This window comes from Miscanthus floridulus, chromosome 15, assembly GCF_019320115.1.
Source record: "Miscanthus floridulus cultivar M001 chromosome 15, ASM1932011v1, whole genome shotgun sequence".
NCBI classification, from domain to species: Eukaryota; Viridiplantae; Streptophyta; class Magnoliopsida; order Poales; family Poaceae; genus Miscanthus; species Miscanthus floridulus.
Window position 1 is genome coordinate 27543348 of NC_089594.1, and position 19934 is coordinate 27563281.

At 45.2% G+C, this 19934-nt stretch overlaps 1 protein-coding gene across 1 annotated transcript; it reads right to left on the minus strand.

The window, feature by feature from the left end:
• Positions 1-1388: 1388 nt before the first annotated feature.
• On the minus strand, positions 1389-6791 carry LOC136507264 (uncharacterized). Its single transcript, XM_066502045.1, has 5 exons — positions 6524-6791; positions 5675-5736; positions 3901-4299; positions 2065-2377; positions 1389-1816 (listed from the first exon to the last, which is right to left on the minus strand). Exons 1-5 carry the CDS (start codon positions 6789-6791, stop codon positions 1389-1391), a joined length of 1470 nt encoding a protein of 489 aa, XP_066358142.1.
• Positions 6792-19934: the final 13143 nt, after the last annotated feature.

Consider the following 19934-nt stretch of genomic DNA (forward strand, 5'->3'; position numbering starts at 1 on the left):
CGACAGAGTCGAAGAAGAGCGCCTAATCACCTGTGTCCGTACAGCTAAATATCTAGAAGGCTTGTGAAGGTACTACAACCGAAACGTCAAGAGTCGTTCATTTTCTGTCGGCGACCTCGTTCTCCATAGGAAACAAAGGACTAAAGGTTTGCACAAGCTCTATTCCCCTTGGGAAGGGCCTTATGTCGTCAAGGAGGTTACTCGACCAGGTTCTTATCGCCTAAGTGACTTAGAAGGAGTCGATGTTCCCAACTCATGGCACATCGAACACCTTATATGTTTCTATCCTTGAAACACTACAGATATATACTCTACAAATTTATATTCAGTAATGTTTTTTGGTCTCCATAACTTGTCTTCATTTTGTCTCTATTGTGGATTAGCAACCACTTGTGGTCACCGAGCTATATGCTACTTCATAACAAACTCTAGTACGTAATCGCCGTAACTGCGCCGAACACGTTTTCTCCAAATCGCCGAACATGTTTTCTCCAAATCGTTGAACACGTTTTCTCCACATCGCCGAACACGTTTTCTCCAAATTGCCGAACATGTTTTCTCCACATCGCCGAACACATTTTCTCCAAATCGCCGAACACGTTTTCTCCAAATCACCGAACACGTTTTCTCCAAATCGCCGAACACGATTTCTCCAAATCGCCGAACATGATTTCTCCAAATCGCCAAGCACGATTTCCCTAAATCGCCAAACATTTTTTGATCGAAGAACAACTTGCTTTCTTTTTTCTGATCTCTTTGGAGATGACCCAGTCTCTGATTTTTCCCTACGTGTGCTACGGGCTCCGCGCTCTGCGTTATGGGTGGTCAGCTACGGTCCCTTGGTCACACCTGTTTTTCCTACATGTCTATGGGCTCCGCGCTCGACGTTAAGGACTATGGGTCAGCCAAGGCTGAGAGTTCAACATAGGACTACTTGCTTGTACTCCACCTATATGACCTATATCTCCAAGTTGTTTCGATAACTGCCGAGCAGTACATGTTCCGCTTTTTTTCTTTCTATGGAGAAGACCAGTCTCTGATCTCTCCCTACACGTGCTATGGGCTCTGCGCTCTGCGTTATGGGTGGTCGGCTGTGGTTCCTTGGTCACGCCTGTTCTTCCTACACGTGCACAGGCTCCGCGCTCGACGTCATGGACTATGGGCTTTCTAAGGCCATGGGGGTCAATAGCGGACTAACTACTCGGACTCTACTTACACTCCATATAAATACCTTATGGTCATAATTACGAAGATTTTTTTCGCCGAAATACAATCTGACTGCATACACATGCACTTTATAACAGTTATCATCTGTATAAGTATTTTCCATGCTTTCGTGCATTCTAACTATACTGTCCAGAAATTACAGATGATATCAACCAAGGAGATCATTGTGCTTCGCCACTGCCGTCAGTCTCTCCGAACAGGTCTATATCGCCGGCCAACTTTTTCGCCACATCTTTCACCTCATCATCCAGCCGCTGGGTCTCCACTTTGCTCAGCCCCTCCGCGTACCCACCCCCTATCACCTCAAGGTCAGTGGCTGGATAGTGGGACCGAACAACAGCAAGGGCGTGGGTAGCGGCGGTAATAACGGTGTCATGGTTGAAGCTTTTGATGCTTTCCCACGCCGTCTTGCATCTTTCGATGATGATGTCCGAATGCGGCGGCCTACCGTCAAGCTGAGGAGTAGTTTCTGGGTCAACACAGTTGAGCACTAGGTTGATTCTGGCAACTACGGCGTCAAATTTGTTCCTCTGGGACCGGGCTTCTTGCTCCAGCACATCGAACTGTGCCTTGACCCTCTGACGATAGTCTGCATGCATTTTGAAGTTCCATCAGGCAAGACAATCGCTGCAGCAGAAAACCCGACCAGGGGGTACTTACCGTTAAGCTCCTTGGTCAGTTTGCTTGCTTGCCCTATCTCCTTCGTTTTCTCCTCTCAGAGTTGCTCGAGGGCCTAGCACAGTTGGCTCAGCACCGCGTCTTGTTCTACAAGTACATCATTCATCACCAAAAGTAATCATATCCAACTATGCGAGGCTTTTTGTGGATCGTGCGTACCTTTCTTCTCCTTAGAAATTTTCTGTAGCTTTTCCAACTGCTCGGAAGCATCTTTAAGTTGTGTAGAGGCAGTGGTCAGCTGCTCAGACTTGCTCCAAAGTTGTTCTTTCGCAGTCGCCAAGTGCTCAGGCAGGACCCCCTTCTGGTATTCTAGGTCCCGCGTGTTGGACTCAGCAAGGTCTCGCTCGCGCTGGGCCCTTTGAATGTTCTTTTCCGAATGGTTCATCACCTCCTTGAGTTTTTTGTTCTCCTCAGCGAGGGGCTCCATCCTCTTAATCAGCTGGTAATGGTGCTCGGCAGTGCGAGTTATCCCCTAGAAATGAACAATGACAATGACAGAAGGACATCACCAATATCAACAAAGAATATTTGGGATTTGGTATTAACCTCGATTTGTTTTACTACTCCGCCGAGGGTGGATTTCAGCCTCCTCATTTCTCTAGGGGCATCCTCTTCCTCGACAACTACCACTTCATCACCGCGCTTGCAAAGGATTCAGATGGATTGGGTTCGAGGCTCATCACGAATGATCTCCTCCACCTCGTCCTCCTCTTTCGCGACAGTAGGGGTCACCGCAGGGGGGCTCTGTGGCGTGACAGTGGGTCCGAGCATGACCTACGACCCCTCAAGGGGCACCGTTAGCTCTTCGGCCACCCCTGGTCTCGCTGACCCAGTTTCTGTTTGTTCACTGGCAACTCTAGTTTCAGCTCTCAAGGGTCTGGCGCTACCCATTGTTGCTTCGAGCATTGTCGCCGAGATAGCCTCTACTGATGTCAGCCCCTTGCCGTCTCCAGCTCCACCCGCAGCGGTTGTTGATTTTTCAGCTGGCTGCCGAGCACTAGGGGATATTGACACAGGGGCGGCAGGCGTTACCTCCGCCTCGGGGTCAGCTCAAGGTTGCTCGTCAGTATGGGTGGATGATTTTGGATCCTCCATGTGCCTTGCACTGCATCAGAACATTTGGTCGATCGCCCAAACAGCTATGATCAAATAGCAAAATAACACCAACGCGAGGATACTTACTGTTTGGTCTGCCGATGCACTTTTTTGAATTGGCGAGGTCTATTTGAACCCCCAGGTGTGGCTGTGGGGTCGACCCCCATACTCTTGAGTGGAGGTCTGTCCTCCTCTGCAGTCGGCCTCTGCTTCGCCTATTGTTCCAGTGTTTGCTCTACCTATACCACCGGGTTTAACTCCGCCTGATGCTCGGGGACTCCTGTTGCTTGCTCCGTAGGAATTTTTGTTGCCTGCTGCTCGGGGACTTCATCGCTTCCCCTTGGTTGCTCCTCCATGCGTGTGCTGCGTGAAGTTGTTTGCACGCTTGGGGTAGGGGGAACTGTATTTTCGTCATCATCAGACCACTCCATCACCATGGCTCTCCACGGATGAGGGGTCTGGTCACCATCCAGTGATATGTCGCCTAGTTTGCGGGGAGCGGTCGTCGCCGTTTTCCTCTTTTTCTAGGCCGGCTCGTCTGCCGCTGCCCGTTTCCCCCGAGATTTCACCGATAACGGGGGGGCGCACCGTGTGATCAACATCCGAATCTCTGGATTCTGATGAGATACCGACGGAACTTTCTTTAGGGTGATCTATTGGTCGGACGTCCACCGCTATCGGCCATTCAGCTCTCAGCACGTCAGAAAAATATACTGCTCTATCCTATGAATGGATCTTTGCATAAGTAAGTCAGTTCCCTGCTCGGCAAATCGACAGTTTAACAATGCAGGTTAAGATGATTACCTAAGGAGGCGGGTTTGTATAGTTGAAGGCCTTTTTTTCTTTTGGCCAGCTAAATGAGGTGCTGGAGGTGAATAGTTCTGTGGTGCAGCCTATTACTTCTTTCCTCGACAGCCGCTCAGGTCTCTCCTGGGTTCCGTCGTTGTCGCCCTTGTAGTCAAAAGCAGGGTAGGCCCTCTCCTTGCAAGGCTGGACACGACGCACTATGAAGCTTGCTGCCACAAGTTCACCTCTCAACTCCACACTTTGAATCAAGTCAAGGAGCTCCTTCACTTGCTCCATGTCGATACTTCTTGGTCTCTCCGACCAGCTTCTTTGGTTCTTCGAGATATGGTGGACGTCGCAGCAGACGGCCGGGTGGTTTTGTTTCATGTAAAACCACTTGGAATTCCACCCTTTTAGGGAAGTGTTCAGTGGTACACTGATATAATCGCTGGCCATTCTGTCCAAGAGCTGCAGATATACCTCACCGACCACCTTGGAGCCGATGCCGCCTTTCTTCTTTAACCAGAATAAGTGTCTAAACAGGTTGAAGTGCGGGAGAATCCCAAGAAATGCCTCACAGAAGTGAATAAAGATCGAAATGTGTAGTATGGTGTTAGGATGGAGATTGCATAGACTAATCGACCAAAATACCAATAGATCTCGTAGGAAAGGATGAACAGGGAACCCCAATCCACGCTAGAAATAATCCTCAAAGACTACAACTTCATCGGTGTTAGGCATTGGAAAGGGCTCACCACTGGCTGGCCACCATCCGGCGGTGACGCGGTCAGGAAGCACGCCCGTCGTCACCATCCTTTCGAGCTCCGCTTCTCTAGTGCACGACGGCGTCCACTCTTTGTCGTGACTGGCTCCGCTTCCTGCCCTCTTTGGGCTTGTTTTCTTTGGGTTCATGGCTCTCCTCTTCGGTGCCATCACTCAGATCTGGATGAGGTATGGCGTCGGCAAAGTATGTGGCTGCGAATCTGGAGATGTGGTGGCTGAGGTGGAAGATGAAATGATGAAGTGGCAAAGGTGTGAGAATGGGGGGTGGTGGTACTGTTATAAAGCACATTCCCCACTTTTACGACTCAAGGGTTTTTGGGAAACCGTTCCCGCGATCTGTGCCGCTCCGAATTTTCTGATGCGGCTTAATGGGCCGTTACCAAGATTTTTGCGCAACCTCAGCCCACGTCGCTCGTTTGTTGCTACCGTCAGTTGCTCCTCACCGAAATTTCACCGACTACTCCACCATTTATTAAGGGTAATTAACTGACATGGTACAACCTTTACTACGGTTTTTTCTCTAGGATTTGATTTTTCTGATAACTCCGCCTGCAGCATGGGGACTGGCGTCCTGCTCCAATTGGTCATTATTTGTTTTTCTGTTTCTAACCCTGGCACCATGTGACTGCATCACCTACTATCTGTCTCGGGGACTAAGTGGGCACACTTTACCTTGTAGTGAATGTGCTTTGTCTTTTTCTAGGACATGCCCGGGGACTGGCTTCTTACTCAGCTGGTTTTCTACTGTTCTTCAATTCTCTGACCCTGGCACCACATGACTGCATCATCTGCTGTCAGGCTCAGGGACTAAGTGGGCACACTTCACCTCGTGGTGAGTGTGCGGGGTTTTTTTCTCAAAGACTATATGCCTATAGAGGAAGATTGACTCCAACAAGTTTGTTCGGATTCTAAGTGGGCACACTTGGTCCACTACGGATAAATTTTTGATTCTAAACTTGAGCTCCTTACACCCTTATGGCAAGCCGTACTTTGGTCACTCCTATTCTTCCTACACGTGCATGGGCTCCGCGCTCGACATCATGGACTATGGGCTTTCTGAGGCCATGGGGGTCAATAGCGGACTAACTGCTCGGACTCTACTTACACTCCATATAAATACCTTATGGTTGTAATTACAAAGATTTTTTTCACCAAAATACAATCTGACTGCATACACATGCACTTTATAACAGTTATCATCTGTATAAGTATTTTCCATGCTTTCGCGCATTCTAACTATACTGTCCAAAAATTATAGATGATATCTACCAAGGAGATCATTGTGCTTCGCCACTGCCGTTAGTCTCTCCGAACAGGTCTATATCACCGGCCAACTTTTTCACCGCATCTTCCACCTCATCATCCAGCCGCTGGGTCTCCGCTTTGCTCAGCCCCTCCACGTACCCACCCCCTATCGCCTCAAGGTCAGTGGCTGGATAGTGGGACCGAACAACAATAAGGGCGTGGGTAGCGGTGGTAATAACGGTGTCGCGGTTGAAGCTTTTGAAGCTTTCCCACGCCGTCTTGCTTCTTTCAATGATGATGTCCGAATGCGGCGGCCTGCCGTTGGGCTAAGGAGTAGTTTCTGGGTCAACACAGTTGAGCACTAGGTTGATTTCGGCAACTACGGTGTCAAATTTGTTCCTCTGGGACCAGGCTTCTTGCTCCAGCACATCGAACTGTGCCTTGACCCTCTAACGATAGTCTGCATGCATTTTTGAAGTTCCATCAAGCAAGACAATTGCTACAGCAGAAAACCCGACCAGGGGGTATTTACCGTTAAGCTCCTCGGTCAGTTTGCTCGCTTGCCCTGTCTCCTTCGTTTTCTCCTCTCAGAGTTGCTCGAGGGCCTAGCACAGTTGGCTCAACACCGTGTCTTGTTCTACAAGTACATCATTCATCACCAAAAGTAATCATATCCAACTATGCGAGGCTTTTTGTGGATCATGCGTACCTTTCTTCTCCTCAGAAATTTTCTGCAGCTTTTCCAACTGCTCGGAAGCATCTTTAAGTTGTGTAGAGGCAGTGGTCAGCTGCTTAGACTTGCTCCAAAGTTGTTCTTTCGTAGTCGCCAGGTGCTCAGACAGGACCCCCTTCTGGTATTCTAGGTCCCACGTGTTGGACTCAGCAAGGTCTCGCTCACGCTGGGCCCTTTGAATGTTCTTTTCCGAATGGTTCATCACCTCCTTGAGTTTTTTGTTCTTCTCAGTGAGGGGCTCCATCCTCTTAATCAGCTGGTAACGGTGCTCGGCAGTGCGAGTTATCCCCTAGAAATGAACAATGACAATGACATAAGGACATCACCAATATCAACGAAGAATATTTGGGATTCGGTATTAACCATGATTTGTTTTACTACTCCACCGAGGGCGGATTTCAGCCTCCTCATTTCTCTAAGGGCATCCTCTTCCTCGACAACTACCACTTCATCACCGCGCTTGCGAAGGATTCGGATGGATTGGGTTCGAGGCTCATCTCGAATGATCTCCTCCACCTCGTCCTCCTCTTCCACGACAGTAGGGGTCACCGCAGGGGGGCTCTGTGGTGTGACAGTGGGTCCGAGCATGACCTACGACCCCTCAACGGACACCATTAGCTCTTCGGCCACCCCTGGTCTCACTGACCCAGTTTCTGTTTGTTCACTGGCAACTCTAGTTTCAGCTCTCAAGGGTCCGGCGCTACCCGTCGTTGCTTCGGGCATTGTCACCGAGATAGCCTCTGTTGATGTCAGCCCCTTGCCATCTCTAGCTCCACCCACAGCGGTTGTTGATTTTTTAGCTGGCTGCTGAGCACTAGGGGATATTGACACAGGGGCGGCAGGCGTTACCTCCGCCTCGGGGTCAGCTCGAGGTTGCTCGTCAGTATGGGCGGATGATTTTGGATCCTCCATGTGCCTTGCACTGCATTAGAACATTTGGTCGATCGCCCAAACAGCTATGATCAAATAGCAAAATAACACCAACACGAGGATACTTACCGTTTGGTCTACCGATGCACTTTTTTGAATTGGCGAGGTCTGTTTGAACCCCCAGGTGCGGCTGTGGGGTCGACCCCCATACTCTCGAGTGGAGGTCTGTCCTCCTCTGCAGTTGGCCTCTGCTCCACCTATTGTTCTGGTGTTTGCTCTACCTATACCACCGGGTTTAACTCTGCCTAATGCTCGGGGACTCCCGTTGCTTGCTCCGTAGGAATTTTTGTTGCCTGCTGCTCAGGGACTTCATCGCTTCCCCTTGGTTGCTCCATGCGTGTGCTGCGTGAAGTTGTTTGCACGCTCGGGGGAGGGGGAACTGTATTTTCGTCGTCATTAGACCACTCCATCACCATGGCTCTCTACGGACGAGGGGTCTGGTTGCCATCCAGTGATATGTCGCCTGATTTGCGGGGAGTGGTCATCGTCGTTTTCCTCTTTTTCTAGGCCGGCTCGTCTGCCGCTGCCCGTTTCCCTCGAGATTTCTCCGATAACGGGGGGGCGCGCCGTGTGATCAACATCTGAATCTCTGGATTCTGATGAGATACCGACAGAACTTTCTTCAGGGTGATCTGTTGGTCGGACGTCCACCGCTGCCGGCCATTCAGCTCTCGGCACATCAAAAAAATATACTGCTCTGTCCTACGAATGGATCTTTGCATAAGTAAGTCAGTTCCCTACTCGGCAAATCGATAGTTTAACAATGCAGGTTAAGATGATTGCCTGAGGAGGCGGGTTTGTATAGTTGAAGGCCTTTGTTTCTTTTGGCCAGCTAAATGAGGCGCTGGAGGTGAATAGTTCTGTGGCGTGGCCTATTACTTCTTTCCTTGACAGCCGCTTAGGTCTCTCCCGGGTTCCATCATTGTCGCCCTTGTAGTCAAAAAGCAGGGTAGGCCCTCTCCTTGCAAGGCTGGACACGGCACACTATGAAGCTTGCTGCCACAAGTTCACCTCTCAACTCCACACTTTGAATCAAGTCAAGGAGCTCCTTCACTTGCTCCATGTTGATACTTCTTGGTCTCTCCGACCAGCTTCTTTGGTTCTTCGAGATATGGTGGACGTCGCAGCAGATGGCCGGGTGGTTTTGTTTCAGGTAAAACCACTTGGAATTCCACCCTTTCAAGGAAGTGTTCAGTGGTACGCTGATATAATCGCTGGCCATTCCATCCCGAAGCTGCAGATATACCTCGCCGACCACCTTGGAGCCAACGCTGCCTTTCTTCTTTAACCAGAATAAGTGTCTAAACAGGTTGAAGTGCGGGAGAATCCCAAGAAACACCTCACAGAAGTGAATAAAGATCGAAATGTGTAGTATGGTGTTAGGATGGAGATTGCATAGACTAATCGACCAAAATACCAACAGATCTCGTAGGAAAGGATGAACAGGGAACCCCAATCAATGCTATAAATAATCTTCAAAGACTACAACTTCATCGGTGTTAGGCATTGGAAAGGGCTCACCAGTGGCTGGCCGCCATCCGGCAGTGACGCGGTCAGGAAGCACGCCCGCCGTCACCATCCTTTCAAGCTCCGCTTCTCTAGTGCACGATGGCGTCCACTCTTCGTCGTGACTGGCTCTACTTCCTACCCTCTTTGGGCTTGTTTTCTTTAGGTTCATGGCTCTCCTCTTCGGTGCCATCACTTAGATCTGGATGAGGTATGGCGTCGGCAAAGTATGTGGCTGCGAATCTGGAGATGTGGTGGCTGAGGTGGAAGATGAAATGATGAAGTGGCAAAGGTGTGAGAATGGGGGGTGGCGGTACTGTTATAAAGCACTTTCCCCACTTTTATGACTCAAGGGTTTTTGGGAAACCGTTCCCACGATCTATGCCGCTCCGAATTTTTCGATGCGGCTTAATGGGCCGTTACCAAGATTTTCGCACAACCTCAGCCCACGTCGCTCGTTTGTTGCTACCGTCAGTTGCTCCTCACCAAAATTTCACCGACTACTCCACCATTTATTAAGGGTAATTAACTGACATGGTACAACCTTTACTACGGTTTTTTCTCTAGGATTTGATTTTTCCGATAACTCCGGCTGTAGCATGGGGATTGGCGTCCTGCTCTGATTGGTCATTATTTGTTTTTCTGTTTCTAACCCTGGCACCATGTGACTGCATCACCTGCTATCAGGCTTGGGGACTAAGTGGGCACACTTCACCTTGCAGTGAATGTGCTTTGTCTTTTTCTGGGACATGCCCGGGGACTGGCTTCTTACTCAGCTGGTTTTCTATGGTTCTTCAATTCTCTGACCCTGGCACCACATGACTGCATCATCTGCTGTCAGGCTCAGGGACTAAGTGGGCACACTTCACCTCGCGGTGAGTGTGCGGAGTTTTTTTCTTGAAGACTATACGCCTATAGAGGAAGATTGACTCCAACAAGTTTGTTCGGATTCTAAGTGGGCACACTTGGTCCACTATGGATAAATTTTCGATTCTAAACTTGAGCTCCTTACACCCTTATGGCAAGCCGTACTTTGGTCACTCTGCTCGGCGATGATTCACGGTGCTCGGCAACATGTCGCCCTGCTCGGTGATAGATTGTTCTGCTCGACAATGGTTCATACTGATCGGTGACGGCTCACGTAGCTCGGTAGTTCAGCATGGTGGTGAGACCATAAGCTTGACTGCTCGGCGTTGTTCGCACCTACTCGGACAAGCGTAAGATGATGTTGCACAATTGGTACAAGGTGCTCGGGGACTAGCTGTGGGGTGTACGACCCTGGATACCCATGGCAGACCACATGGGCTGCGCCTGTAACACCTCGGGTGTTTAAATAAAAAAACCTGACATGTCATCATATGCATTGCAAAGCATTTGGCATTTGGTGAAAACTTTGAGATGCATACACTAAAACAAGTTTATATTTATGTGGTATGTGTTGAATTGTATTGTTTGACTCAAGTTCAAAGTTGTTTGGATTTTGAATTTTCGAGAAAACCCTAATTTTTAGCATTTAAACCCTACCCTGAAAACTCATTTCAAAATCTAAGCATATTTTGGTGTTGAGCCCAAAAGCAAAAGTGTAGAGCTTGACAAGTTATACAAAGTTTGTTTTTGGAGTTTTCAAAGTTGTTATGAAAAATTTGGAGTAATTCGAAAGGCATAATTCGTTAAATATTCCCTATTTAAATTCAAAAGTTCATTTCAAAATGTAGACCGAATTTGGGGTTGGTTATAAAAGAAAAGTTGTAGAACTTTGAATTTTGAACAACTTTTATTCTTGGAGATTTTTGAGTTGTTACAAAAATTTGGAAGTAATTTGAGTTTCAAACTGGATGGCAACTTTGTAATTTCGATGAACAGTGTTCACCGCTCTTGCTACATGGCCGGCGACCGTCTTCGGCGTTCCAGGCGCGCACGTGGTGGCCTTGGCTTCGTGCTGGCGTGGGAAAGACATCGCCATGGCTTCTCCTTGCTTCCTTGGCCATCCTATAAAGCTCTGGAACAGCCGCCGTTCTTCTTTTTCCCTTGCTCTGTTTTTCCGTCGGCCTTGCTCATCTCCGGCGAGCTCGCACCGTCACGGTAGTGCTCCACCATCGCAGCCAAAGCCAGTTCCAGCTCTGTCTCCTTCTTGCGCATCCACCTAGCCAACTGTGGATGACTGATTTCGCCAGGAACGCCGCTTGCCACCCTTCTTCTTCGCGGCCGGCAGCACCACCGTGGTGTGCGCGTCGCCGTGGCTAGCGCGCTACGGTGAGCTTGTGTCCTTGTTGAGCTGTGCTTCAGTTTTGCCACGATGTCGTGGTGCTTTGTCCCTTGATGCTTGATCAAATTGTTCACCGCAGCCACCGAGACTTCACCATCGATGTTGCTTGCGCCGCCGTGGTTGCTGTACACATCGACCCATCTCTCTGTTGGTCCTCCGGCTCGGTCATCGACTCCAGCGTGATCGGGGTGAGCTCCTGAGTCTTTCTGGGCCATTTGTTTAGTCGCTACTGGCCTTGTTTCACCAGCGTAACGCCGCCGAGCCACTGTGTCCGCCATGGCCGGTACCGTGCTCATTTCATGCCGCAATCGATGCAACTAAGGACGTCAGTTGGTGCGCTTAGTCGTAGGGAGTATGTTGGTGCAGTTGCCTTCGCCGTTAGTCTCACCAGCGGTGAGGAATCATCGGTCAGCGCCGTCGTCATCGCAGTCAAAGCCAGAGGTAGAAGATGACGAGTGGGGTCAGGTTGTCAGCGACTCAGCGTTCAAAATGGATTTTTCTATTTTTAGATTAAATGAATAGTGTTTGTTTTTGTTATTTTTGTGTAGATTTATTTAGATCTCCAAAAATTATGAAAATTTTTGTGTGACTTCCCTGTGATGTGTAATATTTAAGAAAAATATGAAATATTGTTTTTCAGTAATTTTTGAATGTGATGAAAATTACTCAATTAATTAATAAATGAATTTCCATGATTTTTCTAGGCTTATTTATTTATCCAAAAATTATGAAAATTGTTTTTCCACTTAGTTATCATGTGATAAACATTTACAAAAATTTTGAGGTGAATTGGAACAAGTTGATTTATTTCATAATTCTTAATTAATTAATTAATTCATAAAAGTAAATAGTAACCTTTAGTGATTTAGGTTTTGTTTGAATTTTTGATTGAGTGATGTCCTTGGGTCATTAGTTGATAATGATCCTTAGCAATTGATTTAGGTATTGCGAAAAAAGGTTTAATTAGTTTGACTTGCAACTGTACCACGAAGGAAAGTTGTATTTGAATTGTTAAATTTTGCATCCATCATCGAGCATCATGTTTCGTATTCCGCATCATGTTAAACATGGCATTGTTACTACGTGTAGTGAATGAAGGTGAACACATGATAGTTAACCAAGTAGCTGAGGAAGTTAGTCCGTCTGTTGAGGTCGGATCGAATACTTATGGAACGTCGTAGGAACCGGACTTTTCCGTCAACGAAGGCAAGCCCCGGATGCATTTAACCCTACCTTGTGTTTTACAAATTTTATCGCTTCTGCTTTTATATACTGCATTAAGAGATTAGGAGTCAAGTGGAAACCTAATTGATGCATTACCAACCTTGTTTTTCCATATCTACCTTATTACCAGTTTTAAATTCATAAATGACTAGTTATGCTTAGTCCTGCTTAGCCGGGTGATTACCTATCACCTGCGAGTTTCAAATAGATCTTTAGTTACTTATGTTATCCTGAGGTATGAGAATGTGAAGTAATAAATCTAGACTGAGCGGACTCGGTGTGTGAGAGCCACAAGACATGGAGGTCTTGTGAGCGGCTTCTTTCCGCCTGTGACGATTAAGGTCCGTCCATTGTTGAATTGCATGAGGTGAGAATTTGTAGTACTAACCACATACTCTGGTAATCCTTAACTTGGCAATTCTAGTACGAGAATGGCTACTCGCGCACTGGGAGTGGAGAGATGGCAGGAATAGCATGTACCCACGTGGCCATAGGCTGGATGGGTGGAGTACTGTATTCTCGGGTGGCGCGGACCTATTCTTGTTTAGAGGATCCGAGGGTAGGTTGGTAGGTCGGGGACCTGCATATGTCATGTGGTCTAGAATCCCCAGCTGGGTTTAATCGGTTCAAATCGTCGTTGCTCCTCGATAATGGAGATGCAACTCACTGTTCATCACCGTAGTATTAATAACTGGAACTTGAGAAAGGTTTGCAAAAGAGATTGATATGAAGTTCATGACCTCATTACAGATCATGGCAGATTCATATGTGGTACTTATAAAGTTTTACCTTTGAAGTAAAGAATTTTGTTAAAGGGCTTTTGCGCAAAAGAACTTTGATTATTGTTAAAGCCATACCTTGAATCCCATGAGCTGGCATTCCTGAGTTCTATCAGTTTTATCTCGGGTAAGTCTTGTTGAGTACTTTTGTACTCAGGGTTTGTTGACCCCTTGTTGCAGGTGAGGCTCATGAGAAGATCTGTTTTGGATCGTGCTGCATGACGGTTATTCCTTATGATGACGATGAGAAGTAAATGTGTGATCCTTGGGCAGGATGTTTATTTTGTGTGTTATGTATATGTTAATTATGCCACTCCACTACTACTATGGTTTGTAATAATTATCGAACTTAGTTTGTAAGGTTTGAAACAACTGGTTTGTAAACTAAGTTATCGAAAGACTTCCGCTGTTTTTACTCTGGTGTTGATATTTGAATAAATGTTGTAATACTGCAATGACTCTATAATGTGATCCTGCTCGGAAATCGTGGATGATTCGGGGTTCCCTGAGGACACCTGACAGACTTCTTAAGTTACCTGGAACATGTGCATAGGTGTCAAAGGTCATTGGACAGTGACAAGTACATGTGGGCCCTATAATTTAGGAGGTTCTGCCGCAGAATGGTATCGGAGCGATCGTTACAAGGTTTTTGTTGTATTGTTTTACAAAAACTTCAATATGATTTGGGATGACTAAATTTAACTTGATAATTTGGTCCAAATTGCTTCTGACTTATCTTATTTCTTTCTCGCCATTCCTTATTTGATTAAAAAGGTTTTGTGTGGTGGAGTAGTAATCTTATTATGCCCTATATAAAAACAAATGTTGTTTATGTGCATTATAAGCTTGGATGTTTTTGTTCATAAGAACGATTCATGCATCATGATTAATTCACTCGTTACTTCCTTCACCTCTTAGTCTGGAGTTGAGTAGTGAGTCTGGTTTGAGTAATGTAATCCATCTTAGCTGCTCTTTAGACTTTGATCAAATGGTCTTACTTGGATTAAATTGGCTTTCTAAAGTATGGCTCATGCCAAGATGACACCCCGTAAGTCCACTGGACCCAAAGGAGTTCCTCGTCACTAACTTGCCCCTAGAAATGATGGTGCTAGCAGTAGCAGTTCTAGGCCTGATCCCCAGGCAGAGATATAGAGGATTTCTACAGAGTTAGCACAAGCTACTAGAGATAGGGCTTTGGATGCTATACAGGTAGGAGAATTATAGGATCAATTGAGGCATCTCACCACCACGCATAGGAACTACGAATGTATGTTGGTTCATACAGTGGAAGTAAGGAATGAAGCTTGGCATAGAGAAAATGTAGCTAGAGCTAGAACTCATGAGCTAGAATTCTATGTAGAAGATTTAGAAGAACATAATACTTATCTGCATGAGGAAGTTCATAGGCTTAGCAATTTACTAGATCCTAATCATGAGCCCCAAGCTGATGCAATGGACCCCGATGTCATCCTTGCCGATGATGACGAATCAGAAGAAGAAGAAGATCCTGAAGAATTAGTAATGAACGATGAAAGTGATAATGAAGGCGGTAATAATTCCGGAATGGATACTGAGCCTAAAGTTTGAAGTAATTGAGGAAAGGAGTAGAGTTGTATAATAGTAGTTCTAGTTAAGTTATGTAGTTTTGTTTTGGTACTTGCGGGTTTGTATTTATATTAGTAAACTTTATGTAATGTGTCTGGAGTAAGTTTTGGTGCAATTCAATAAAGAATTGTGAATAAAGTTTAGTTTGTTATGAGCAGATGTGTCGTACGTAGGGTTCATTTATTCTAGGAACTTCACAAGATGAGGACGGTATTCTAGATCCGCCACCAGTTCCAACAAATCTAGCTGATGCTATAACCGCACTTGTCAATGTGACGACCAAAAATTCTCGTTTGCTTCATGACATAGCTCAGAGTAATCAGAATCAAATGCACGGAAACCGTGGTTGCCACCATAACAGACAGGAGGCTACATATGTTGATTTTACAGACACAAGACCACCGGTGTTCACCAAGGCAGATGAACCATTGGAGGCTGATGACTGGCTTCGAACCATGGAGCAGAAATTTGATCTTATTCCATGCACGGAGTATCAGAAACCTGCGTTTGCCGCCCAGCAACTTAGAGGAGCAGCAAGTGCTTGGTGGACAAACTTAGTGGCTATGCAACCAGCTGGTATTCTAATAACTTGGGCTGAGTTCCGTACTGCCTTCAGAGCCCATTATATCCCTGAAGGAGTTATGGCTATGAAGCTAGATGAATTCCTTGCTTTAAAGCAAGGAGATCAAACAGTGATGCAGTATGTGGGAAGATTCAATCACCTGTCACAATATGCATCTGAGCATGTCAATACTGATGCTAAGAAGAAGAGGTGGTTTATAATAGGTTTGAATACCAAGCTACAGACGATGATGACAACTTGCACCAATGTCACTTATCATGAGGCAGTGAATATTGCAATTGCTTCAGAGGCAAAGTATCGGCAGCATAAGGAGCTCAAAAAGAAAAAGAGTATGCCGTCTGGATCTTTTGAGGGAAATCAGAAGAGGCAGAGGGTGATTTATCATCTAGTACATCATAATCGTCCTCCTTACCATCCGCCGTAGTCTCAAGCTGGGCAACAGTCAAATGTCCGTCCTGCTATAACCTACCTAAATTCATAGTCGACCAATGCTCCTGGTGGCAATGCTCCAACGTCCCAGGGTCATAACTATCCATGTTACAATTGTGGAAGGACTGGTCATTTCTCCAAGGAATGTCCATCTCTGAGGCAGGCTAATCAAAATTATCAGAAGGCCCCTGCCAATCAACAACAGGGTCAGGCACCAAACAAGAACCCCAATCAGAATGCTTAGAAGGGCAAAGATGAGAGAAAGACAGGACGGGTGTTCTATATTCAAGCTAGAGAAATTCTAGAAGGGGAGCCAGTGATGATGGGTATGTTTCCTGTTGCCAATCACCCTGCAGTTATACTTTTTGATTCTGGCGCATCGCATTCATTCATCAATAGAACATTTGTCGTGAAGTATGAAATTTCAATTGGGGCAACAAAGGAAAGTTTCTTTATACAGTCGCCCGGGGGACGTCTGTGTACTAAGGAAATGGTATACCAGGTACCCGTAAACCTGGGTGGGCATATTTTTCCCACTACCATGATTATCCTTAAGGATCAGGATATAGATGTAATCTTGGGAATGAATTGGATGTATCAGCATAAGGCTATTATAGATGCTTTGAATAGAACTTTAAGGGTAAGTTTGCCTGATAGTAATTCTTAACTTCTCATCCAACTTCCAACCTTAAGAAGATTAGTGGGCAAGTTTTGTGCAACTGCTATCAAAGAGATTAGAGATATCTCGGTAGTGTGTGAATTTCTGGATGTGTTTCCTGAAGATTTACCTGGTCTACCGCCTGATAGGGATGTTCAGTTTAACATAGAGTTGCAACCTAGAACAGCTCCGATTTCTCGGAGAGCTTATAGAATGCCACCTAAGGAATTGGCCGAGTTGAAGACTCAGTTGCAAGAATTGATTGAGAAGGGGTTTATCCAACCTAGTTCATCACCTTGGGGATGTCCGGCAATTTTTGTGAAAAAAGAAAGATGAGACCCTGAGGTTATGTGTTGACTATCGTCCGTTGAATGAAGTGACCATCAAGAATAAGTATCCCTTACCTCGGATAGATTTGCTTTTTGATCAATTGGCCGGAGCTAAAGTTTTCTCCAAGATAGATTTGAGGTCAGGATATCACCAAATCAAGATAAAGCCTGAAGATATACCTAAAACGGTGTTTACCACAAGATATGGATTGTATGAATACTTGGTGATGTTTTTTGGTTTGACAAATGCTCCAGCTCATTTCATGTATCTGATGAATTCAGTGTTTATGCCTGAGCTAGACAAGTTTGTAGTGGTGTTTATTGATGACATCCTAGTATATTCCAAGAATAAGAAAGAACATGCAGAACATCTCAGAATTGTTCAAACCTGCTTGAGAGAACATCAACTATATGCCAAGTTCAGTAAGTGTGATTTTTGGCTTAGGGAAGTGCAATTTCTTGGGCATGTCTTGTCAGCTAAAGGAGTTGTAGTTGATCCAAGCAAAGTGAAGGATGTGCTTGATTGGAAACCGCCAACCATAGTTCATCAAGTTTGGAGTTTTCTGGGATTGGCAGGGTATTATCGTTGGTTTATTCCAGATTTCTCTAAAGTATCAAAGTCCATAACTGAATTGTTGAAGAACCAAGTCAAGTTTGTCTGGTCATCTGATTGTGAAGAGGCTTTCCAGACTTTGAAGAGACTATTGACTACTGCACCAGTGTTAGCCCAACATGATATCGAGAAGCCGTTTGATGTTTATTGTGATGCTTCAGGAATTGGTATTGGATGTGTGTTGATGCAAGAAGGCCGAGTCATTGCTTATGCATCCAGGCAACTTAAGCAACATGAAGAACACTATCCGACTCATGATCTGGAGTTAGCAGCTGTGGTTCATGCTCTGAAGATTTGGCGGCATTACCTGCTTGGTAATACATGCCATATTTATACAGACCACAAGAGCTTAAAGTATATCTTTACTCAATCAGAGTTGAACATGCGACAAAGAAGATGGTTAGAACTGATTAAAGATTATGACTTGGAAGTACATTATCACCCTGGTAAAGCAAATGTGGTTGCAGATGCCCTTAGTCGCAAAAGTTATTGCAATTGTCTAGCAGTGAGAACAATGGGTTTGACTTTATGCCAAGAGATGGAAAAGTTGAGTATAGGGGTGATTCAACAAGGAAGTTTGACCAACATAACTATTGAAGCCACTATTCGAGACCAGATTATCGCTGCTCAGAAGGAAAATAAGGGTATAGCCCATGTCAAGGAAAGAGTCAAGAATGGAAAAGCGGAATGCTTTAGCATAGATGATGAAGGTGTGCTATGGTTCAAGGATCACCTGGTGGTACCAAAAGTTCCTGAGTTGCGGCAGTCAATTCTAGAAGAGGCACATGCTACTAGGTTATCTATCCTTCCGGGAAGCAACAAGATGTACCATGACTTGAAGCAAAGATTCTGGTGGACTAAAATGAAAATAGAGATTGCTAGATATATAGCAAAGTGTGATACTTGTCAAAAGGTGAAAGCTATACATTTGAGGTCTGCTGGTAAATTACAACCATTACCTATTCCATCTTGGAAGTGGGAGGACATAAGTATGGATTTATTGTTGGTCTACCCAAGACATCAAAGGGATTTGACTCAGTATGGGTTATTGTAGATCGACTCACTAAGTCAGCACATTTTCTTCCTGTCAAGACTATATATCCTAGATCCAATATGCCAAGATGTATTTAGCAAGAATCATGAGCTTACATGGAGTACCAAAGACCATAGTGTCAGATAGGGGTACACAGTTTGTCTCTAGCTTTTGGAAACACTTATATGCTTCATTAGGTACCAAACTTCTATACAGTACAACTTATCATCCCCAGACTGATGGTCAGACTGAAAGAGTCAATCAAGTACTTGAAGATATGTTAAGATGTTCTGTTCTTAACTATTCCAATAAATGGGATGAATGCTTACCTTTGGCTGAGTTCTCATATAACAATAGTTATCAGGAAAGCATTAGAATGGCTCCATTTGAAGCACTCTATGGTCGTAGATCCAGAACATTGCTGAGTTGGTCTGAGCCTAGAGAAAGAAGATTCTTTGGAGTTGACCTTGTGAAAGAAACAGAAGACAAGGTTAGGCAAATACAGAGTAATTTGAAGATAGCTCAGTCCTGCCAAAAGAGTTATGTGGATAGACAACGGAGACTATTGGTATTTAACAAAGGAGATTTTGTATATCTGAAAGTATCACCAATGAAAGGAGTTACCCGTTTTGGTGTTAAAGGCAAGTTGGCACCTCGATATATTGGACCATATCAAATTTTGGAGAGGTATGGAAAAGTGGCATATCGCTTGAAATTACCTGAACATCTCGCAGCTGTGCATGATGTGTTCCATGTTTCTCAATTGAAGAAGTGTCTCCGAGTGCCTGAGCAGAATGTTGAGGTTGAAGGAGTGGAACTTGAACCAGATTTGACTTATTCCAAATATCCTATCCGAGTTTTGGATCAGAAAGATCATGTTACTCAAAGGAGGACAATCAAGTTCTATAAAATACAATGGAATCAACATTCAGAAGAGGAAGCTACTTGGGAATCAGAAGATTACTTGTTAGAAAAGTTTCTAGAGTTTCTAGCGTCAATATAGAATAGAATAATGTTAGTTGAGCTAGGTTGTACAAGTTGTGTTTTGTAAAGGGACCTCAACTGTTTTATGGACAGATCTTGAATGTGTTCTCGTGACACATTTCCTTTTCCATTACTTACCCTATGGCTTTGAATCTCGGGGTGAGATTTCTTTTAGGGGGAAGGATTGTAACACCTCGGGTGTTTAAATACTAAAACCTGACATGTCATCATATGCATTGCAAAGCATTTGGCATTTGGTGAAAACTTTGAGATGCATACACTAAAACAAGTTTATATTTATGTGGTATGTGTTGAATTGTATTGTTTGACTCAAGTTCAAAGTTGTTTGGATTTTGAATTTTCGAGAAAACCCTGATTTTCAGCATTTAAACCCTACCCTGAAAACACATTTCAAAATCTAAGCATATTTTGGGGTTGAGCCCAAAAG